The 24,133-nt window shown below is 36.9% G+C and overlaps 2 protein-coding genes across 3 annotated transcripts in view; both read right to left on the bottom strand.

Moving 5' to 3' along the window:
• LOC107597244 (1-phosphatidylinositol 4,5-bisphosphate phosphodiesterase eta-2-like) overlaps positions 1-11,970 on the bottom strand; it is a 16,455-nt gene extending 4,485 nt beyond the window's left edge. Inside the window, exons 1-17 of one of the 2 annotated variants that reach the window (XM_016288261.1) lie at positions 11,374-11,970; positions 9,283-9,429; positions 8,231-8,476; positions 7,988-8,115; positions 5,376-5,546; positions 5,170-5,263; positions 4,881-5,084; positions 4,589-4,709; positions 4,217-4,388; positions 4,012-4,119; positions 3,840-3,917; positions 3,624-3,727; positions 2,549-2,637; positions 2,251-2,436; positions 1,941-2,048; positions 1,704-1,828; positions 1,540-1,624 (exon numbers count right to left, since the gene is read on the bottom strand). In XM_016288261.1, the coding sequence (XP_016143747.1) occupies positions 1,540-1,624; positions 1,704-1,828; positions 1,941-2,048; positions 2,251-2,436; positions 2,549-2,637; positions 3,624-3,727; positions 3,840-3,917; positions 4,012-4,119; positions 4,217-4,388; positions 4,589-4,709; positions 4,881-5,084; positions 5,170-5,263; positions 5,376-5,546; positions 7,988-8,115; positions 8,231-8,476; positions 9,283-9,429; positions 11,374-11,608 (2,401 nt within the window). In that variant the 5' untranslated portion in view covers positions 11,609-11,970. Of the gene's footprint in view, positions 1-1,539; positions 1,625-1,703; positions 1,829-1,940; positions 2,049-2,250; positions 2,437-2,548; positions 2,638-3,623; positions 3,728-3,839; positions 3,918-4,011; positions 4,120-4,216; positions 4,389-4,588; positions 4,710-4,880; positions 5,085-5,169; positions 5,264-5,371; positions 5,547-7,987; positions 8,116-8,230; positions 8,477-9,282; positions 9,430-11,373 lie in introns of those variants that run through there. The other variant, XM_016288337.1, reaches the window with a different exon arrangement.
• A 922-nt stretch (positions 11,971-12,892) lies between these two features.
• LOC107597161 (ski oncogene-like) overlaps positions 12,893-24,133 on the bottom strand; it is a 37,450-nt gene continuing 26,209 nt past the window's right edge. The window contains exons 2-7 of the mRNA XM_016288148.1: positions 19,136-19,249; positions 18,534-18,628; positions 18,085-18,371; positions 17,722-17,993; positions 16,860-17,090; positions 12,893-14,837 (exon numbers count right to left, since the gene is read on the bottom strand). Of these exons, the coding sequence (XP_016143634.1) occupies positions 14,616-14,837; positions 16,860-17,090; positions 17,722-17,993; positions 18,085-18,371; positions 18,534-18,628; positions 19,136-19,249 (1,221 nt within the window). The 3' untranslated portion in view covers positions 12,893-14,615. The remainder of the gene's footprint in view (positions 14,838-16,859; positions 17,091-17,721; positions 17,994-18,084; positions 18,372-18,533; positions 18,629-19,135; positions 19,250-24,133) is intronic.

Here is a 24,133-nt window from a genome sequence, read left to right as displayed (position 1 = left end):
CAAAAAAAATCACTGAGTTGGAAAAAGGATCACTCCCTCCTAAAAATGACTTGTAAACTCAATCAGGTGTAGCTAATCACCTTCTCAATGGCACACAAAGACATTTGACTTTCATCTGTGATCAGCTGTGGTCATGTTGATTAGCTCAGCCTGAAAAGAGTTTTCCTGGAGCATTTCAGTCCTTGTAGTGCAATTGAAGCAAACAATCATCTATGGGTGGCAAGGCACTGTCAAAAGATCTCCGGGATAAAGTTGTGGACAGGCATAAGTCAGGAGATGGATACAAAAAAATGTCAAAGGCTTTATCAATGCCTAGTAAAGCCTATTATTAAAGAAGTGGAAGGTATTTGGTACAACACAGACCCTCCCTGGATCAGGACGTCGCTCCAAACTGGATGAAAGAGCCTGTAGGAAACTGGTCAGAGAGGCAACCAAGAACTACAGCAACTTGTCAGGATAGAAGGAAAAATGGATGGGGCAAAATACTGTCAAATTCTTGAGGAAAACCTGCTGCCCTCTGCCAGAAAGATGTCAATGGGAAGAAGGTTTACCTTCCAATGTGACAATGACCCAAAGCACACCGCAAAACTGAGCACACAGTGGTTGAAGGAGAAAAAGGTGAATGTTCTTGCATGGCCTAGTCAGAGTCCAGACTTAAACCCCATTGAAAATCTGTGGAAATACTTGAAGACTGCAGTCCACAAACAGTCACCATTAAATTTAACTCAACTTGAGCAGTTCTGCAAAGAAGAGCAGGCAAATATTGCAAAGTCTAGATGTGCAAAGTTAGAAGAGACATATCCCAAACAGACTAAAGACTGTAATTAAAGCAAAAGATGGTTCAACAAAATACTGACACAAGGGGGTGATACTTTTTCCAACTCAGTGATTCTGTTTTTTATTTGTTTCTGACATGTTGGTGTTATATCATTCACTTGGATGTTATAAGTTGAATTGAGTAAATACAGCTGGATAAAACAAAAACTGTTCATCTTAATTTTAGGCTGCAAAGCAACAAAATGTGATTATTTTAAAGGGGGGTGATTCTTTTCTATACCCAGCAATGGTTCATTTCAAATCGGACATAATGGAAAAATTATTTGTGGTTCAGTCAAATCACATGATATCATCTCATTTGTTGCGAAATGAACCATTACTCATGAATCTTTTTGCATGACTCATTAAAAAGAACTGGTCCATAAGAGTCTCTTGTTTGAGAAACTGACATGGTTCGAGCTGTGCTTATTTTCTACGCAGGAAATACGACTTGCTTTTAAATGCAATGGAAAAGAAGATGTGTGAAAAGAAAATGTGCCAGACATGGCGTAACAGTCTAAGACTGTTTGTTTACGTTGGAAAAACAATCACAAAACACCGCAGCAGAACTCAAAAACACGTTCTGTGTGAACACCACCTCACCTTTTTTTTTATTGCCATCAGTGTCTATCCCTAAAAAACACATTAAACAACCACTAACCCTTATCAGTTTGAATTAAAGTAATACCAAGTTCTGTTTGTACAATCCAACTTTGTACTTACCGTTGTCATCCACTACTCTTGTCTGCTGTTTATTGCAATCAACAGGCAATCCGATAATCTCCACTTCCACAAAGGGATCTATGATCTGGACAACAAAACATTCCATCTCAGACAGTTTGTTCCATATGATTATTTACTTTCCTTTTCAGTATGAGTGAACTCACCTCTCCTCTGTCCCCTAACATGGAGTCTTTTGGCTTCGGTAGCTGCTGGCCACTAATTATCTTGAGCACTAGCTGAGATTTCCTGTGTCCTGGCAAAGGGTCTTCCAGCATAGGATTAAAGACACCTGAGGACAATCATTATGTGTGGTGAAAATTACCTTTGAAAGAAAATAATAAATAGAATGCATCAAAGAAATTTCTTTTTTTTTGGACTGTACTCTAGAGGCATTAACTTACCTTTACACATGCATTTTGGCTTGAGTACATAGCCGCAGTTTCCATTCGCTGCAAATTTTGCCCTGTTCAGCTGTAGCATACGGCCTTCTGTTTGATAGTTGAGAGCGACTGGAAAGATGAAACAACATTTTAAACAAATGCACGGTGCAACTGTGATATAGAAAAAAGAGAAAGCCATTAGCCAACAAGGATCCATTGCGGTTCAAATCAAAGTCGTCGCTGTTTCATCATTAATGAAAAACAACAGGATTGAATGATAATTAGAAAGGAAATTATTCATAGTAAATTAAAGAAAAGAGCTACTTCATACCTAAATGACATCCTGCATTCCAAAAAGACTGAGGATTGAAGTTGCTAGAATCAACACGGTAGTTGGAAGGGTAGACTCGTAAGAGCTGTCGTTGATTAAAGCGAACTAACTGAGCAGGCTTCAGCGTCAGAATCTGGTTAGTTAGGCTTTCGTTTAAGGAGGACACTTGCCAACTGCACATGTATGCTGCAACACACATGCAGTTTATTTAGACATAAACATCAAGAACACTTTTACAGTTTGTGCTTTAACACTTATGTGGATATTGAGGTTGCAACTGCATTCAAATTTGTCTTACCTTGAGTTTCTATATCATGAACTCGCACTGACTTCGTGTATTTGACCAGATCAGAGAGGGCACGAGAAAGTCTCATTGTTTTCCTCCGTCTGAAGACAATTAGTATAAAACACAGACTATCATTAGACTGGACAGATTTAGATACACACTGTAAAAATTGTATTTGTAAGAATGCCACAATAAAACTGACAAAGTGAAAAATTATATTATGTTTAATAGGACAATTAATGTTAACATACAGCATTAATTTTAGTATTGAGATACTATTATAGTTTTTTTAATTTGTTTGTAATTTTTATTCGTTTTTTTATATGTCTATATAGTTTTCATTAATTTTTATTTCAGTTTTAGTTATTTTAGTACATCAAGATAAACGGTAACACTTTACAAAAAGGTTCAGTCATTAACTAATATTAACTAACAACAAGCAATACATTTTTTACCGTATCTATCTTTGTTACCGTTAACTAATAAAAATAGAACTGTTCTTTGTTAGTTCATGTTAGCTCAGGTCCATTAATTAATATTAACAGATGAAACTTTGGATTTTAATAATGTATTCGTAAATGTTGCAATTATTATGAACTGAGATTAATTAATGCTTTACAAGTATTTTTCATTATTAGCTTATGTTAACTAATGTTAACAAATGGAGCATTACCATAAAGGCCTTGGCAACTAGCTGAAATAATTTTTTTTAAATATATTTTATCTCAGTTATTTCAAGTAACAAGCTGTACAATACTTTAAAATGATTTGTTATGGTTAAATATTTTTTTCTAATAAAAAAATACAACATTTAAGTTTCCAGAAGTCTCTATGTGATTTGATTTAATTTAATTTTAGTTAGTCTCTTATTTTATTTATCAGTTATGTACAGTGCATTGGGGAGTTATGTTATGTTTTAAGTTATTTAATTAACATTTATTGAACTATTAAAATATACAGTCATGAATATATATATAGGCACCAAAATGCCATCTTGTCAGTTTTTTTTCTTTACTGTAAATTTAACTGAATTTTTTTACAGTTCACAGTAAATTCAACAACAAACTGTATCTCCTGAAATACTCACTTGCCATAGTTGATGACCTGTTTATCATTACTGCTTGGAATTTCCTGCTCATTATCAGAGTCACTCAGGATGGGCTTCTTTTTTAACTTGACCCGTTTTTTCTTCTGAAACACAGATTATGGAACACTGTAACACTAGTATAATGCTGCTTTTGTGTTATTTCTTTTTCCTAAATTACTGGAAATGTAATACGTCTAGTGGAAAGTCCTTGCAGACCTTGCGCCTGAAGCTGTCCATGAACAACCTCCGTGAGCGTTTCTTTGATTCTTCACCCATCTCTGGTGCTCCTGTGGTCTATAATCCAGAACACAACAGTTTTTAGTTAAACACTCCAGAGGGGAAATTGTCCAATTATTCTAATGTAGAAAAAAAGGAAAAAACATCTCACATCTCCATTAATTTGCTCCTCTTCCTCCTCATCCTCTTCACCGCTGTCTTCATCAGACACATCTCCTTCCTCTGCATCAGCATCAATGTTTGCTGGCAGCTTCTTTCCCTGGAAAGCACTGCAATGTCAGTTTTTTCCCATGATTTAGTTAAAAAAAATTCCACTTCCAACTTTACTCCATGACAAGGGTAATATACAACCTCACCTTGACAAGCACTTTCCCTTTTAAAATCTCTGGAGATGGCAGACGCCTAGACTCATTCACATTTATATTTGACAGGTCCAGCTTTTCCTGTAGCACTTCCATGAGGTATTGAGCCATTTTCTTCTGCTGAGGCACAGTGCAGTGGTTCTCTATAGAAAGGATCACTGGATATCTGATAGTGGAAGAATTAGTTATTATATTATATTATATTAATGTATTAAAATATATATATATTTTTATTATTTACTAAAAAAAATGTATGTTAAACAAATAGTATTTCTTGAATTTTTACTATTATCATTATTAATATCATTAATTTTTATTTATTATTAATTTATAAAATCTTAGAAAACAATTTAAAATATCACTTACTGAGTTTTGGCAAATGCATATTTGTTGATCGTCTCAACAACATCTTTAAAGAGGATTTTTGAGGTAAGTGTGTATCCATGATGCACAATCGGTTCCCCATCAGGACCATCCCAGCAGTCAACTGGAGAGGCAGAGAAAAAGTGCGTCATTTGAAGGATAACATTTTGTTTAATGACTGTAAAAACCTCATTAAAATGTATTTGAATTTGATCAACACTTTATCCAAAAAGACATTCACTTTGATTCACAGTATGTCGACAACAAGCTTTTAGGCTGAGAGAAGTGTTTCTACCTTCCACACAGCGACAGCCTGCCTGAAGCACATACGCATACATATCAACCCGAGACTGAGATAGCAGCTGATCTCCAGTCAGGTAGGTGTTGTGAGACGATGCAATGTAGTAGTTTGTCAACGGCTGTGCCATGTCCTGATTTACTTGATAGTGTTCTGGGTTGAAGATGTCCCCTGCAGGACTACGCATGTAGTTGGTGAAACCTTAGAAAGCAAGATAAATGTGGTAAACATCCGATGATACAATAACCATAAAAAGATGAAGCAAAAGAGTGCATGAGTCTCTCACCATCAATACCCAGCACCATATGTGTTTGGTTTTCAGAACATGGCTCAAACTGGTTGATGATCATCTTGCAGTAGTCTTTGGTCACATTTACCATCTAGCAAAAAAATAACATAAACCAATTACAAATATGATGGTTCAAGTCCATCAAAAGAGCAACGTAATTAACAAATAATTATGTGAAGATATGCAAAATGAATCACACCAGCCTTTTGCTCATTTTCCAAGAAGCGTTGGAGGTCGTTCAGGTCCATGTGCTCTTTGTGGTTGTTGTAGGTGATCATTAGTAAGTAAAGATCTCTGCGTGTCGAGATCAGCTTGTAAAAAGTACAGAATTCCTCAAATGTCAATGACCCCTGGTTTTCATCAGTGTCAGCCTCCTGTGAATGCACAAAGTTTTTCATTTTTTAAATGAAAAAATGCGTAAAATATAATCTTATACATATTTAATATAATACAATGTGCATTTTTTGTGCAGTGGTTAAAAGACAAACATTAATTGTCATTGGTTTTGGTGGAAACTGCGGGTAATTACACATTAATTAATTAATTAAATTAATTAACTAATTAATTAATTTCATATATTTTAGTTCAACTCTATAATCAGATACACTTAAATTAGAAATATTAGAGAGATGTTTTAGACAGCACCACTTCATTTTATTAGTGGTGCTTGTCTATAAGGCAAAGCATCACTATTGTTCTCTTGCATACTTATCATTCTTCTTCTGAACAAAACTTCTGCATGTAACTCGTCCCGCACGGTTTGTCATAGACCCTGAGGTGTCAAATCAACCGGCTTATTGAGGAGAGGTGTGCTATATCTTTTCTAAGCGACTGGAAACTATGATGTTCGCACAGCGGACGAAAAAGTGGGGGAAAAAATTCCATAGACTTACATTGATGGAATGTTCATGAATTTGATCTCAACTGTTATTTCACACACACACACACACACACACACACACACACACACACAGGGCCTTAGGAATCCTTTCTCTCTCTCTCTAACTCTCTCTCACATTCATATGAATTTGAATGATCTTTTCAAGTAACCAATAACTAGTGACCTATTCTTTTCATAGCCACACCCTAGCAACCATTTACAGCACTCTAGCAACCACCCTATAGACTTCCATTTAAACAGATCTTCATAGCCATACCCTAGCAACCACTTACAGCACCCTAGCAACCACCCCATAGACTTCCATTTAAACAGATTAAAAGGGATATTTTTGGATAGAAGTGTCATAGAAACATGTTTTTTTTTGCTCTTTTGACTCATGCTAGCAAACAGGACTTCCATCATGCATGCTACACATGTTAGCCGTGAATAGCTACATGCTAACAGTGATTAGCTAAGTGCTAAATCAGGCTAAGAACATGCTAAGTACTCTATAAAACTCCATAGTAACAATCTGTGACAACTACCAACTGCTTAGCAACACGATAGTAACTGCCCAGAACACCTAACAACACCCAAACAACCATCCAGAACACCTTAGCAACCACCTAGCAATGCCTTAGCAACCACCCAGAACACCTTAGCAACCGTGTAGCAACACTCTAGCTACCACCCAGGATCCCCTAGCAACCACTTAGCAACACCATAGCAACCACCTAACAACAACTTATAAAACACTAGTATCACCCTAGCAACTGAGTGCCGAGTTTTGCCACTGCAAGCACCACTAACATTTTCTTCAGGAAATGTAGATATCTAGTTTTTTGTTTGTACTTTTAAGTAAAAGTAGTGTTATGGCATTGGTTGCAGTAGAGATATGTCTCCATTAAGGATTAGAGGCTCTAGAGTTAAGACCTCAACCAGTTTCAGACAACGCCATCTGTTCAGAGTGAACCATATGTTACATACTCACTGAGCGTACTCATCTGCATCTTTGCTAATAGCACTCTGAAAGTGTTTTAAACCAGTATAATGTGGCAATGATGATATTTAAGGAAATCTTTTACATCATAACACAAAGTAGAATTAGACTTTTCAAAAACACCAGGAGAGTGTGTTTGATATGCACATTCAAGCTAGCATGGTTGTTTGCTTGCTCAATAGCAGCTTTGTGTATGCAAACTGTGGAACTGAACTGACATATATACACTACTGTTCATAAGTTTAGGGTCAATATGTTTTTTAAAAAGATGCAATAAATTGGTCAAAAGTAACAGTAAAGACATTTATAATGTTACAAAAGATTTCTATTTCAAATAAATGCTGTTCTTTTGGACTTTCTATTAATGAAAGAATCCTAAAACATGTATCATGGTTTTCACAAAAATATTAGGCAGCACAACTGTTTTCAACACTGATAAACACCAAATCAACATATTAGAATGATTTCTGAAGGATCATGTGACACTGAAGACTGGTGTAATAATGCTGAAAATTCAGCTTTGCCATCACAGAAATAAATTATGATTTAAAATATATTCAAATAGAAAATTTTTATTTTATAAATGTTATAAATTATTTTAAATTAGAATATTTCACAATATTGCTGTTTTTACCGCATTTTTGATCGAACAAATGCAGCCTTGGTGAGCATAAAACACTAAAACAAAAAATTCCAACTCCAAACTTTTGACTGGTAGTGTATACTGTGACAAAAGTATGCACTAGAGGGGCGAAGCTACACAATTTTTTTTAAAACAGCTCAGGTAATAATACTGAAAAAATGTGATGACTCCCCAAAATAATACAATGTGGTACATATTTTGATTATATACTTTTCTATCATTCTTTAAATTTGGACCAGATTTCTGCACACGTTGAAAGACAATACATGTTGACAAGGTGTATATAATGTACCTGGAACATTTCTCTGACTTTCTGCTTTGGAAGGTTCACGTTGAGCTTGTGAAGCAGCTGTAAAACCTCTCCAATGCTCAGATTCCCATCTCCATTTTTGTCTGCTTCTGAAAAGGTCTGTCTCAACCATTTGCAACAAGATATAAGGAAATATGCACACACAATTTGCACAAACTGAAACAGGCCACTATGGGTGGATTCAGACCATCACCCTTCCCCCTCAGTGGACACAATTAAAAGGATATTGATCTCGTGTCCGTTGCCTTTTTGCCAGACTGTCCTCATCACTGATGCCTGCCAGAAGGTATTTAAGGCCAGTAATCCAGGTCCGTGCCTCTTCTCCATTCGTGGAAACCAAGTCAAGAGATTCCACATGGTCTCCATGGTAAATACTGAAGCAGCAGTTTGGATCAAAGCTATTGTTGGCAAATCGCCTGAAGACCTCAGTTCTCATTCCCTCACAGACCTCATGGATGGAGTCTATGGTGACTGAATAAAACAAGAACAGGAATAAACAGTGCAGTGCTCTGAGTTTTTGATCATTTTTTTCAGTGGTTTGGACTTGAACAAAGCATTTTTATTCAACAGAATATTCTTCAGAGACAATATAGCTGTAAAAGCTATCCAATCCAGATGTTTACACTGGTTATTCATTAAGACCCCATGAAATCAATCGCATGTGTGTTTAGCTTGAATCTACATGCTAATGTACTCCTGAATGTTGACAAAACTAACTTTCAGCAAACAAAATGTACAAATGCTAAAATGTACAATCTTTCTCTTCCAGGAAAATGAAGCAAAAATACTTCAAGAATCATTTGCTCATTGCAATGAGAAATTCCCTGCTAGCAAGTAGCCAATCAAGGACTCAGATAGCACCTTACTGCTTCAATGTATAGCATGTATTCTGTGCACTTTGTACGAATTTTCTGTATGCATAGAACACCCAGGTAAATAGTACAGAGCAGAGCTTACTTACTGGAATACTGTGTCCCATAATGCAATGTGCTAAACTTGACCTTTTATTTACCGTATGACAAATGAACCAGACCTAATTAACAGCCGTGACTTTCAACATCTGTTTCTTGACTCATTGTTTCATTGTATGATTGTAAGATTCTAAGACTTCCATTCCTAACACAGGCACCAGTAAGGGCTGATTCTTCTCCTCTTTAAAAGGAAATATTGTACATGAACAGAAAACTGCGCTTGTCACGCAATTTAACAGCGTGTTTAAAATGACAAGCACATGCTGATGTATCTCCGCAGCACAAGCAGCTTTCTATCGGACTCACTTTTAGCTCTTTCATGTTTTCTGGAGGGCCTCCAGCGGATGCAGGACTTGTGCTCATCTAGGTAGAAGAGGCGCACCAGAGCCTTGGATTTTCCTTTCAGTTTAATCATTTGAGATCCGGCCTGCATGCTGCAAATGCATCTCTCCACTGCAAAAGCAAAAGATGATTTTTATTAGTAGTATTTGGCTGCTCATGTGATAAACAGCCTACTTTTATAACTTGTGACTGCTTATTTTTAACCGGACATGTACCTGGCTGGGATTTTTAAATGGCATAAAACGTCCGGGTTTGGCATTGTTTTACAACTGACATGCTCTGCAGTTCTCACATACTGTATGTTGTGTAGATTTGTATGTTTGCGTTCTCTCTGTAGATCCCACCTTCTCACACGTCACGATTGGTCGATTATGCACAATGCTATTATATTAATACCACTGTCTTAATACTTTAAGACATATTAAGTGTTAATGGTTTTCTTAACGAGAGACTTCGTTCATATTCTGCTGTTCTGTGACCACAGATTTGTGGGTCTTGTCTTTCTCTCCTACAGGTGACTTGCAGGACCCTGTACGTTATGGTACTAAATTAGTTTTAATCGTTTAACCACCACAGTGTCTCGTCTCCATTGGCAACACGCACGATTTGTGTCGATTGCAAGTGACGTCGCAGGTAGCGGAGAGTGCAGGTGGCGATTGCAAGTGACATTGTAATTTTGTTCATTTTTTTCTTGTCTTCACCACCTGGCTACTTTTGAAAAATGGTGAGATATTCAATGAAAATAATAATATTAATTATAAAGATCACAAGTTACGTCCCTTGCGGAAGCGCAGGGCTGCGTTCAGCCCCGACAAAACGGTGCAAAACGTTTTTTAAACGGAAACGGTGGTGCGTTGAACACTCTGTTCTGATGACGCAAGAGTTGCAACTATGGCAGCTGAGAAGGCCATTCTTTGTGTTCTTTTTGAAGAATTTTTGGAGCCTGATGAAATCGGTATATAAATACGTGTTTAATACTGCAAAATATGCTCGATGTTACAGTCACTGCCCTTACCGTCCAGAATAAAAGACACATTTGTAAACGACTTTACTTGGACCCAAGAAAACTTATCTCAAACCCTGTTGCACACCGTTTCCAGGAAACAAGTCGTTCAACCCGGAAACCGTAGCAAAACGTTGCACACCGGTTTGAGCTTGAACGTGCCCCAGGATATGTTCGGGAAAAGCGGATGTAAGGTCCCCCTACTCGCCCTATATTTTTAATATGTATTATTAATATGTAATATTAAATTCTTTAGTGAGAAAACTTTTTATTGAATGCACCTTTAAGAAAATCCTTTGAATGTCAGAGTTGAATTGTTCAAGCAGATGTATGAAGCACCTTCTCAATCAGATTACACAGTTGCGTCACGCACGCACAGGTTCAGGGTGTTTTCTGTCTGCTGACATGCATCATGGAAACAGTACTATAATGATGATGAACTCTTATGAGGGCGGCATCTTACAGATGTTCTCATCAAAATAATTTGGATGTATTGTTATGGAAAAGAAAAAAAAATTCTTTATTTTAAGGTGATATACTACAATATATGGTGGCGTTTGAATTATAGGCTCCCGATATATTATTTTTATATATTTTATATTTTCTGCTACTTTCTGCGTTTGTGCCAGAATAACATGGTGATGGACCAGGAGCCTCTAAAGGTTACTTTTAACAGTTGATTTAGGGTGTGTTTTCGAAAAGTTGCTTTGCAGGAGTGGATCAAGGACAGAGAGGTCATGTGACGCAGCTAGTCAATCTAATCTCTGCAGATTGTTTTGTGTCCATATGCCGTGAGGTGCGCTTCTCACGATGGCCAATAATTTAGGACACTGTCTTATTATAGTGTACTCAAAACACTTAGTTAAAAGTTAATAACATGCAAAATGACTCTAAACATAAAGTTGAACACAGTATAAAACGATAATATTTTAGAACTGTTGGAAAGGGGCTGAAATTAAACTCAGCCCCATTAGATCATTTAACAATTATAGTGAAAAAAAAAACATGAGTAAAAATATGGGATTAGTGCCTTTAGGTGGTTTAATTTTTACCTATGTGGCCCATTCTCCATTTCGGCGATGCAACAATACTTCCCCCTATCCAGAAGAACTCCTCAGCCAGACGTGATATCGCAGCTTTCTGCCATAGTTTAGGTGAAGTCATTATAGAAGGAGAGGGTGATCTGAAAGGTGAAGGTGGCCTCCTCCCAGGACTGGGGGGCCGCCCGATGAGAGATGGCGAAAACAAGACTGGAGATGATGGTGCCATTCCCAGAGATGTATTCATTACTGCAGGACTGTTGTGTGGTCATAACCTAGACCTCTGGTCATGTCCCTCGCCCACCGTATCAGTCCTATAACTCATAAAGTCAGCTCTCTTCCACCGGCGGCATTCAGCGAGACAGGTGTTACTGAAATGATGAGCCAACACTTCTCAAGGGTAGCAATGTGCATGTGGACAGATGATTTAATTCCAGTTGGCACCTCTTTTTGATAGATCTTCTTAGTGATTGACCCTCCCTCTGGTCCATTGATGGTGTGTTTTCTTCAGATATTCCAGGGTGAGTGTTAAATTGGACTGCTATTGTGGCCCGGCGTGCTGTAGCTGCAAGTTTAGGAGGAACTGGGACGGGAAGAGGAGACGCACGAGTCAGCGGTCAGTAAATCTCTAATCCAGGATGAGGTGAAGGCATTACTCGTACAGGGGATTTTCTTGTCTCATTGGTCAACTTGACGAAAAGGATAAAGGGATGATATATCAATATTTTCCTCTAATGCTACTAAAGTAAAACGATGCCAATTAACATGGAAACATGAAATTCCTCTTCACTTCATCATTGTACGTCTATCAAACGCATATCTTTTTTTATCATATAAAATATGAATTCTAAGGTTTTATCATGTCTTCTCATGTTCTTGTGAACCAGGGCTAACATTATATAAAATTACAAATTATATATGTTTTATATTATCTTGTGAGCTAGGGTTAACGAGTTGGGGTTAGGGGTACTATTCTTAAAAATAATTTGCATTATATAATTAAATGTTTTTCTTATGAACCAGTGTTAACTTTTCTAATAAAGACACCAATTAAAAAAAAATTATGAAACATGTTTTTTGATCTTATGAGCTACGGTATAAATCATTTATATGTGTTTACATTTTTTATGAATATCATTTTTTCAAAATGTCTTATGATCAAGGGTTAACTGTTCTTATAAAAATTATTTATAATTACAAAGTAAAAGTAAAATACAAATATATTTTGGGCTAATTTTTTTTAAATCGTGTTTTATGAACTAGGGTTAATTGTTCTTATAAAAATAATTTATACTTTTTTTTTTTTTAAATCTCGTTTTATGAAGGGTTAACTATTCTTAAAAAATATAAAAAATAGTCTTCTGAACTAGGGTTACATGTTCTTATATTTTTCTTGCAAAGACAAAGTAGAAATTTAATTTAAAAAATGTAAATGCTGCGGTCAAATCTAGGCTCTTCAGTTGCCTTAGGTTTATATAATCCTACTTATTGTATGGCACAAAAATATCAGAAAACACAAGAAGAATGGTTGGTTCTGTTTAATGATGTTATTATAAGTAGGGGAACATTAAAACAAGTGACTAAAATGACCCACATCAAAACCAAAACTATGACAAGACCCTGAACACAATGCATATCTCTAGTGTGACGCATGAAAACATTGAAAGGTTAAAAACTGACATAGGCAAGCATACGGATCTTGTTATATAGAAGGGGAAGTAAAAATATACCCAGAATAAATAGAGCGATGGAGAAGTTAGCATATGTATTACTGCAGGTTTATTCAAGACAGGGGTAATGGAGATAAAAGATCATTAGAAATTCAGCAAATACTCTTTACAGTTTATCAGTCACATTTCTGATTTATCCACCACAAATTCAGAATGTGAAACTTTGCTTTGGTAATTATATAAAGTGATTTCCAAAGGGACTGCATTTATTCAGAAATATAATGATCTAAGATGTTTTTGTTAATATTACATAAGGATTTTATACAGTAAATGCCCTCTAGTTGAAAATATGATAGGAGAAATTCATTTTTGTGTTACATTATTTCATACAGTCTATTGGTTTGGAGCAAAAGCATTTAGAGTGAAGTGTAAAGCAAGCTATCATATTTACATAGTTTTTTTTTATGTTTGAGTGGTATTCACATCTGTAACAAATGTATGAAAACTTCATTCAATACTTGGTGTCCAAAATCTGAAAAAACAGAGGGCTTCAAATACACAATACAACTATCTTTTCTTAAAAGTGCAATTCTTTTCTTTTCTTTTTTTGGTAGAAAGTAAAAAAATATATATCCTTATTTTCTATATAAGTAGAAATTTTATTTTCATTAACAGCATTTTGTTAACCTTAACTGAGCCCTAAAACCAGTGACTAAAAATGGATGTTTGTCACTAGAGCATAATTAAGATTCTGAGGGGGAAAAAATAATAATAATAATTTCACCATCAAACAAGAAGCATGGAGTGATCAATATCATGTCCTATGCTGTAGTGTTAATTTGGACTGCGAAAATTGGTCATTAGTGAAGTATAATCCTTGATATTGAAGTTCAGGAAATAGGGTAGGATTCAGCCCATATTGATCGTTGCCAATACTATAGGGTTTTAAGTACATGATAATTAAAAATACTAAGATAAAAAGCTCATTTGAATGTAGGTTTATAATAAAGCTTTGCTGCACCATAGCACTGTCGCTCATGCAAATTATTTCAATACAACAGTGAAAAAAGGTCAAATAAAAGTGAGCAGAACATTGTAATGACAACATCTGTGTACTATGTAGAATTCTGGCTTGTAACACTTTCTAGTTTACAGAGTATCAGCGGCACTAGCAGGTTGTTCACCTGCTACTGTCAATGTATTGTGAATAGAAAACATGTTCGTTTCCCAAATATTATTCAAGTATCTTTGCAAAAAATGTAAATAGCTTATAACAAAAAATCCTTAGCTTAGCTTAAAGAAGCTAACTGAAGGAGAGTCAGTTACATGCGATGCCACCGTCTCTGAGCGTCCTCCTCTCGAGGAGCGACCAAACTTCTTTCCAGTTACTTGAGTTCATGATTTATGGTTACAGTTTCCATTGGTTTTGGTAAACGCACACTGTAAAATGCTTGTTTTTCATTACCATTCTCCTGTGCTCCAGTACTTTTTTCACGAATGCGTTGGCTTTAGAGGCATCCTCTACTCGTCCTCAAATCAAAGTCTTCAACTACAGCCATACACTGATCACATAACTCTAAATGTTTAAGATACATCTTTCTCTCTCATTTCTTTCTTCTCTCCCTCAGCTGGTTGTGTGTTTGGGATGGGGTGTCCCTCCGTCTCTGCTTTGTGGCCCAGCTGTTCCTGGAGCTCTTTGACGACCCTCTCCAGGTTCTTCCGGGCGTCCCGTTCCTTCAGCAGGTCCTCTCTTAACTGCTCGCGGTCCACTTCTGCTTGCTGGAGCTTTGTCTGCAGATCTTCAATCTGATAGAGTAAAAAAGAGATGCTGAAGTGGAGCAAAGTTTATGCACATCTTATCTGCTGTCATTATACTTTATTAGGGATGCATGATATATCGGCCACCATATCGGTATCGGCCGATAAATGCTAATTTTTTCTGTTATCGGTATCGGCCTGATAAGAAAATTTGGCCGATATCTTAAAGCCGATAAATAATGCATTATTTCCTTCAGAGACACTTCAGATGCGCGCTGTTCGATTGCAGCCTTTTGTGCAATTGTACGTTGTAATATTGTGTTTATTTGATGTATATCTCTTTATATTTGATTTATCTCATATAGAATGCGTTTGGTTAAGTTAAAAAGAGCGCTTCAGTTTACCGGTGATCATCTTTAGCTCAGCGCACGCAACTCAAACAGCAGTGCACAACATTAGTAACCAGTGTTGGGGAAAGTTACTTTTAAAAGTAATGCATTGCAATATTGCGTTACACCATAAAAAAGTAACTAATTACGTTACTTAGTTACTTTTTATGGAAAGTAATGCGTTACGTTACTTTTGCGTTACTTTTTAAATCTGGACAGGGCTTGCTTGTTTGTGTTTAAAATAAAAAAGTTCTATTTTTGGCAAATATAAAAGCCTTTTCACACCAAAAGTGAAATGAATAAGCCTCAGGCTGAAGGGAAAGTAAATTTATGTCCGTACAGTAGAATGCAGAAGAAGACATTTCAACACACTTCAGCAATAAACAAAGACACAAATGTTTGTCTAGAGTAATTTGTGCTTATTAGTACGGTTGAACTGGATCATCGAACATTCTCTCAACATGGGAACAGGAGCGCTGCCAGTCAATAAATTGGAGAAAAAAAAGTAACTTGCGTTACTTATTTGAAAAAGTAACTCAGATATTCTCTTGTAAATTAAAAAGTAATGCGTTACTTTACTAGTTACTTGAAAAAAGTAATCTGATTACGTAACTCGCGTTACTTGTAATGCGTTACTCCCAACATTGTTAATAACTATGATTGGGAATGTCGTGTATATAACATTCTAATGAGAACATTATTATAATAAAACATTGTGAATTCTTTGGGTTTAGTTGCTGTGTTTCAGCGCGTTGTTATGGGAAGAGCGCATCCACAACAGGATCACACATTCTGACTATAGCACGCAATAACTGCGTCATTTTGTACATATATAAGTTGTAATATTATGTTTATGTTGTATTAATATTAATCTCAGGATGCATTTCCTTGAGTTAAATAAGCTGCCAGCAAAACGCTTCAGTTTACCATGTTCATTCAGCTCTTCAGCTTCAGCACGCGCAGCTCAAACGGCTGCTATTTAAAACAGTGGTATTAATTTGTTACTTTTTCAAAATCATTGATACATTATTAATAACAACAACCACTTGTATTATTCTCTTATTATTTTCATCAACAATATGGTTTAGTAATTAAAATCATTTAATTATTGTCCGTGCAGAGGCTATTCCGTTTTATTGATCTATGGCACATTCATTTTGATTCTTTACACGTGTAATGATGTCCAGTGACTTGTTTGCATTATTTATGCATTATTTTATTTATTTGTAAGACTTTTTTATGACTAAATTTGGTAATGGGAGAGTAAAAATATTTTTAAAACGTACACCGTTCAAACTAGGCTGCTTATGTTGAAGTGTTTGGGATGTGACTTTTAATGATGAGACCTTTTTTGTAATCAGGCTCTCAAAAAGTATATAACAATTTGGATATAGATTTATCGGCCAACATATCGGTTATCGGCTTTCAAAAATAAAGAGTAATCGGTTATCGGTATCGGCCAAAATTTTCATATCGGTGCATCCCTATACTTTATTATATACAATAGGGTCCAATATGTGAGACCACTAGTGAAAATGCTTCTGTTTAGCATTTCAACTCACCCTGCTCCCTAGACATCGATAACAGCCATTAAAACACAATACTGGCCAGGACACAGTGTAACTTTACCTTCTGTACTTGGCTGTGCTAAAACATACCAACAGGATGTGCCAAATCTCACCTGTGAGGAATACTTGGCCCTCAGACGTCCTGCCTCACAGCCCTTATCGCACACATGGAGCTGCCTCTCTCTGTCCAGCTCCCTCTTCAGCCTGCCGCAGGACTCGTTGGCATCTCGCACCTTCTTCTCACTCTCCACACGGAGGCGCTCAATCTCCTTCCTCAGGTTCCGCTTTGCTTCGATGGCCTCCCTCAGCCTGCCCTTCTTAGTCACCCTGACAAACTCCAGCTCCTGTTAAAGACAGTCAATATTATTCAAGGGCAACACATGAATCTGACACCTTGTGTACAAAGCAATTTGCTTAGGCTGTATTACAAATTTGCTTATTTGATCATGCAGAACAGTGTTATTTTAGTATTATTTATGTTCTATTGTGGCATTTATTCATATTTTGAATTAGCTTGTATTTTTATGTTTAAAATTTTAATTTTAATTCAAAATTAATGTTGTAATGCTGTTACATGCTTTTATCGTTTTTTTTTTTCTTTTTCCTTTTTTTAACATTTCTATTTGGCTTCAGTTCATTAATTTTCAGTATTTCAGTTAGTGGCCAAAGTAACATTTCTTTGTTTTTAAGTATTGAACATTCATATTTTATTTTATTTCAGCTTTATTTCAATTACAGATTTTTTTGGGTCAGTTTTAGTTTGAGTTAACAATAACATTGGTGCAGAATATTCTACATTCAAAATATTTAGAACTATTCTAAAAATTTAATTTTGAATAATTTCAGTATTTAAATATTTAAAGTGAATATTTTGCCGTTTATTTTAAATAATGGTTTCATTTGAAAAAATTAAAATAAATAAAATCTTCAAATTATATATTGAATTTTCAGACTTTTGGACCTCCCAGTAAGTACCTGCTGAAGGCTTCGTTTGGCTTGCAGAGCAGCAGCTAGTTTCTCCTCTTGCTTCACTCTCATGCGGATGATCTCCTGGAGGAATTTCTCTCTAGCCTCCTTAGAGCTAAGGTCACTGCAGAGTGTCTGCTTGATGACTTCCAGCTCAGAGCAAGGGGCCGCCCCCAGTCTCACCCTCCCATCATGCACCTCTGCAGTGCTGTAAGCGTTGAGGTTCATCACTCCAAAGCCATAGGTAAAGGGAGGGGACATCAAGGAACGGGGGGCAGGAACTAGAATCAGAGAATAATACACCAGTAAAAAAAAGTTGCCAGATATTGCAAATGTTTTTCCATTAGCCATTATGTTTTTTTGACATCCTACCTTTGCTACAGTTGTCAACCTCAATTTCTGTGTCCGAGTCCTCATTCTCGTTCTCCAGAGGACGCTGTCTGACTGCTGCAGTGGGCAGAGAGGCCTCAGCCACTGGCTGTGATTGTCTTTCTGCAGAGGGCCACCTCTTTCTTGGCCTTGAGCTCTCTGTCTTGCCTGTGTTGTGGCTCTCAGTGGCCTGAGAGAAACGTTGCGGTGGCTGCTCATTATTTTCAAATGTGGCAATAGGCAGAGACACATTTGGGACTACCAGGCAGTCTTGTCCTTTTGCAAGCGATCTGAATGTCAGGGGAAAATGAGATGTTAATTACATGTCTCAATCAAAGAAATATATTGATGTATTGCATAGTGGAGATGATGCTTGAATTTCTTATGGTGAATCATTCATGTATTAATGCTATAATCACACTAATGGTCAAATGGTAGTTCTCGTGGTGTACCTCTCATATGTGTGGCTAGGTGTCTCTCGCTCAGCAGAAGGAACTCTGGGAGACCAGGGCCTGAAGGCTGAAGGTCTTTGCTTGAACTGGAGCGGCTTAAGATCATAAACAGAGAAAAATAAGAGGATTACATTAGGGACGCAATATATAAAGTTAATCTTTAAAAATAATAATTTAATCTTTATCTCAAATCCCAGAATAAATATAAACTTTTCATATTGTATTTCATACTGTACTATAATGTTGTGATGCCTAAATTCACTTGGGGCATTTAAAATTATTTGTTTTTTATTTATTTAGTGTAGAGTTTTAATATTAGTGCACCCCTAACTTCAATATCTATGTCCACATGATAAAATAACCACAATAATCAACCCTAATAACACTAATAATTTCACAATCCGGAGGACTAAAATAGCTCTAAATATATATAACTACATAATTAAAAAAATATATAATATAATAATAATAATAAATAAATTATATATATATAAAGAATCAAAAGAAGGCTTAAATGAAAAGATGTGAAATCTTTGAAATCACAAAATATGAAAGAGGAACTTTCTTTATGGATAAAAAAACAATAAGCCAATAAAACCAACCTTATTTGCGGATGCAGCCAGAGACTGTAGCCAATCAGCTTGCTTCGCTTTATCCATTGATGGGGATCTTGAGCGGTCATGTTTGGACTTTTTGGAGGGAATGGGACTGTATGCCTGTAAAATAAAAAGAAGGGGAAAGAAAACACAGTCTGTGAGATGAAATAACACCCTGTGAAGGCAAGACACCAGCACTGATGTACAGCTTTCACCATGTAGGTGTCAAACTGACTCAAAGCTCTCAGCAAATATCTGAGAGAAATCAGAGGTAAATTTAGCATCAGTACAAACAAAAACCAAACACTACAGGTATTCATGCAACTAAAAAGTGTTTGATGACAGCGAGTAAATCCTCCCCTTTGCCCTCAGGTTTCAGCTTGTCAGATCCAGGATGTGTTTACCTTTGCCGTACCAATGACCTGCCCAAACCTGTGCCTTTCTGACTCAAGTTCAGGAATTTAAAACACCCCCTTAACCAGAGCGTCCTGACAGCTGGAGGTAGTGCAAAAGTTAGGAAAGGATAAAGTCAGGTAGAGGTGCTGATATAAAAATGGTTCACAATGAATGAGAAATGTGGTGTTTTCAAGTGAAAAACACCACATGGGTGAGAATAATGACTGGATAAATAAGGTCAGGCACTGTGGCTTTAACAGAAAGTCTTTGAATACAATGCGACACAAGGGGGAGATGTCGGGCTGGATTTTGTCTCATACCAGCTACAGTGACAACATTCTTGTAGTACACATTATTTAGCATTCGCTCTCTGTGCCAATCTTAAGTACTATAATACTACTAATAAAAACTCTAATAATAAAGCCTAACTGTTATCACAAAGCGTGGGAGCATGTTATGTGATTGGAACTGTTTGGAGCTCATTTCTTTAATGCGGATCTCACTCACACTAATACACACTTGCCTCCATGTCCAGCTTCAGTGACGAGTTTACAGTGGGTAATGTGGGCCTTGGACCCGAGAAACACACAAAGCACACACTTACTTTCTGAGAGTGCAGAGTGGAGTAGCGCGGACCAATTCATGATCAAGAACTCTTCAGCCTGAGTGTAGCGCTGTGAGAAGAGCCTCTTACCGATTCAATACACTTTTTGAATGCTTAAATAGGCACAGAATGACAGAGGATGTGTAATCTTCTAATGTAGAAATAGTATAAAATATATACTTCAAGAGTGGAAAGAAATATATCTATAATTCTTTTCAACACTAGAGAGCCACTTCTTACAGTACATCACAGGGTGGTGAGACCGTCGCAACTGACTCCCTCACTGAACCGCGAATGTTGTCTGCTTCTAAATAAAGCGGTATTTACAATTGAAGACGCGTAATCATATAATTTTATCTGTAATAAATGGTATTCTAAAAAAAAAATATTCAAATATTTTCCTAAAATATTATTGGTTATTTTTGAACATAGGGTAATGGCAATTGGGAAACATGTTAGAATAACCATAGTCTAACACAATAATTGACAGGTTTTTGTCTTTTCTTTCGATGTGACAAACCTCTGAAAACGATTCAGTGCATGACTGTACTGTGATTGTCTGCATTAAACAAAATGAATCTTGAATCTAACACGTTTTATCGATTAGATTAAAAGACTGATTCATTAACGAGTCTGGTATTCTTATTCTAAACAACTGATAGAAAATACACAACATGATTGTTAAAATATCGTCAAGGATTATGAATTTTAGGTAGGCCTATACAGTAATCTCCTTTGACCGACAAGGATTTCTCAGTTTTTTTACTGGGGCGCAGCAGTATTGGGTCTTGTTCCCAGGTAGAAACATCAAATGGGAGCTAAACGGCTTCTGAATAAACATACACTGAACAAAATTATAAACGCAACACTTTTGTTTTTGCCCCCATTTTTCATGAGCTGAATTCAAAGATCTAAGACTTTTTCTATGTACACAAAAGGCATATTTCTCTCAAGTATTGTTCACAAATCTGTCTAAATCTGTGTTAGTGAGCACTTCTCCTTTGCTGAGATAATCCATCCACCTCACAGGTGTGGCATATCAAGATGCTGATTAGACAGCATGATTATTGCACAGGTGTGCCTTAGGCTGGCCACAATAAAAGGGCAATTCCTTAATTTGTCAACTAAAAGTAATTTGGTACCCCAAATGTAGAATTTTAGGAGCCAGTGGCTCCCCAGTATTTATTTATTTATTTTTATTTTAAAAAGTCTGGAGACCTGCCTGCCTTGAGCAAAGGGAAGCACTGTTTTTTCCCCCTTCAAAAAATGCGGATGGGTAAAGTCAAAACATGACTCAAGTGTTGAACAACCACTGCACACCCAACAAAAACCGTCTGTCTGTGTTTGTTCCTTCCCTGAGGTCTGAAGTTCCAGGAAGACCAGGGCATCCCAGACATAATAGTCTTTGACTGTGAACCCTCCCAGACACCACAAGGGAGCCGCTGATACAACGTCCGCTGATCTGAAATCAGGGCAGCCGTGACACGGCCCTCGCTCACAACCACATCAAACGCGTGGCCTTGTGACACACACGCAGGGCAGACTGTATCAAACAGCTGGGCAAAACTACACAAACAATGCATGCCGATTAGGACATGTACAACATCTGGACTCAAACCTACAGTCTTATAAACCTTAAAGGAGGCCTGTGGCTATCTGGATTTATTATACAATTTTGAAGAATTCTAAACAAGATTATTGCAAAGCACTACACATTACACTACAGATAAAATATTATGCCTAATGCTAGATAAAATGTAACATACTTCATATTCTGAATCATGACTGAGAAAATGAAAAAAGAACTAACAAGGGCTTCATTACTGACGGAGTGCATGAGTGAGTGACTGAAAGAGTGAGTGAGTGAGGGCCACATTTCCTCTTTGTAGTTTGCTTTGGCTGATGGCCCTGTGGGAACCTGGAGCGTCTGGTTCCTGAATGTGAGTGGGTGGGTTCGAGGAGCAGGACCACAGAGGAAACACAAAGCTGCAGGAATGTATACTTGAAGGCCAAGTACGGCTTACTCTTAAAGTGGCCATTCAATCCTATGCCCTTTCAACTGCCTATTGTGCAAGATTTCTTTGAAGGCAGGTTATAAAGGAGTGCTTTACGGCAAACATGAGGCCGAACTTACACAGATGAAACGTGCATGTTTGCGCAGACATAACCAATGACTTGCACGAATCAACTCATGAATCAAATCCTTTATTTTTATGTTAATGACTGATAAATAATAACTGGCATATATTAAAATTATATACTATTTTGTCTCAAATTAAAAATAAGACATTAAAAACTACAATTAATCATTTTTAATGCTATTGAGATATCACAACTTGATAATATATTATTAATCCACAATAGGTTCTTTATAGTGGAAAAAAGTTTTAAAAATGTTCCTTTAAGAACCTTTATTTTAAGAGTGTACCAATATATCACGCATCACAAGTTTTTGCTGGTACTAACTGGGCTGATACTGATTTGTCCAATATATGCAGATGTCCCAAACAAATATTGTGTGTAACAGTTTGGAATGCATTGCTCCATCCAAGAGCCATGTGTGCATGTTTTCATAAACTGGATTGGATAACATCTGACTACATTTGCATCTGATTTCAGAATGACTAATGAAGCAAATATCGACTTCCACTTGCATTCGTTGCGATACACCATCCGGTGTGTTCAGGGAAGAGGGTTCAATGCTCCAAATCTTTGTTGATATTACTTGGAAGCCAAACAAGTGGAGTTGCATCTGCCGTTGAAACAAAAATAGTCTGCTCTATTGAACTTACTCGAGCAACTAACATCCTCACAATAATGCGCCACGCCGCCTGAAAGAACTGTAGTGGTGGTGGAGCACAGCAACCAGGCACAACAAGTTTCCTATTACAGCTTTTCTTTCCCCCCATGGAAATCCTGCATGTAATCCCCAGATCTGTGTGTGCTTTGGTGCACTCTGCCAAAGTCAAGGGCAAAACTGGTGAAGCACACTTGGGTAGGAGCTTTATTGAGACGTGCTGGAGACCGTCGCTCTGATTAGAGGAGGCTTCTGGAAGACCATACAGGATGAAAGTGTCTATATAAGAGTATGTGTGAGAGAAAAAGGATAAGGTAATGCCAGCTGTCCTCATGATATTGCAAGTGCTTTGGAGGGTCTCACAATTTATATTAAGCTTAGCTGTCACCAGGTGTCAGCTGGCAGATCGTCGATTCATCGCCATTTGAAAATGTCCCCAGTTTTTCCACTTTCAATGCCGGAAACGCCCCCACGCCCCCACGTTTCCCTTCTAGTCCATCCTCTTCCAGAATCCTTTCCAGAAGTCAGATATGGAGCCTTAGCAGGGTCAGCGCCAGAGCGCACAAAGTGAGGGGGCAGGCACAATTTTTGGGGGGGCCGCACTTTTTTTGGGGGGCTTTGAAAAAATTTTTTTTTCTGAAAGTAATTTTCAGATGCAACGGGGGAAAAAACGGGATAAACACAAACATGAAGCTTGTAAATAAATTAATCTCATATATAGCCTATGTACAATTTAATAACATATAGCCTAGTTTGATATATGAATTGGGTGTTCGTCAAAGATTGCATGCGGTCGGAGATTCCCGTGTTTACAGCTCCATAAAATAACCTACTGGAAGCTCTGTAGTTTTGCAGTATAGGCCTATAGATAAAAATATTAAAACTACAAACACAACATTTTGAGTTACTTCCATTTCTGAAAAAAATAATGTAGGCCTAGTAATTGATGTTATAAATACACACGCCTGATTTTTGTTTTAATTATCCATCGTACATAAAAAAACAACAAAAAACATTTGCAATCAAGACAAAAAAGCCAGAAGTGAATGTAAACCAGATTTGGCCCAGACTCTGTTGCTATCTCTGAAACCAAGCATAAGAATAGCCTACTAATGTAAATTTGTTAACCCACAGTAACAAATTTGAACAGATTAATCGCATATTTTCGTTTGCTGCATGCTTTTAAAAACACAATAACATTTTTTTT

Source organism: Sinocyclocheilus grahami, unplaced genomic scaffold (assembly GCF_001515645.1).
Source record: "Sinocyclocheilus grahami isolate Dianchi unplaced genomic scaffold, SAMN03320097.WGS_v1.1 scaffold2.1, whole genome shotgun sequence".
NCBI classification, from domain to species: Eukaryota; Metazoa; Chordata; class Actinopteri; order Cypriniformes; family Cyprinidae; genus Sinocyclocheilus; species Sinocyclocheilus grahami.
The sequence above is the reverse complement of the archived record's forward strand: the minus strand, read 5'-3'. Positions and strand labels throughout refer to the sequence as shown.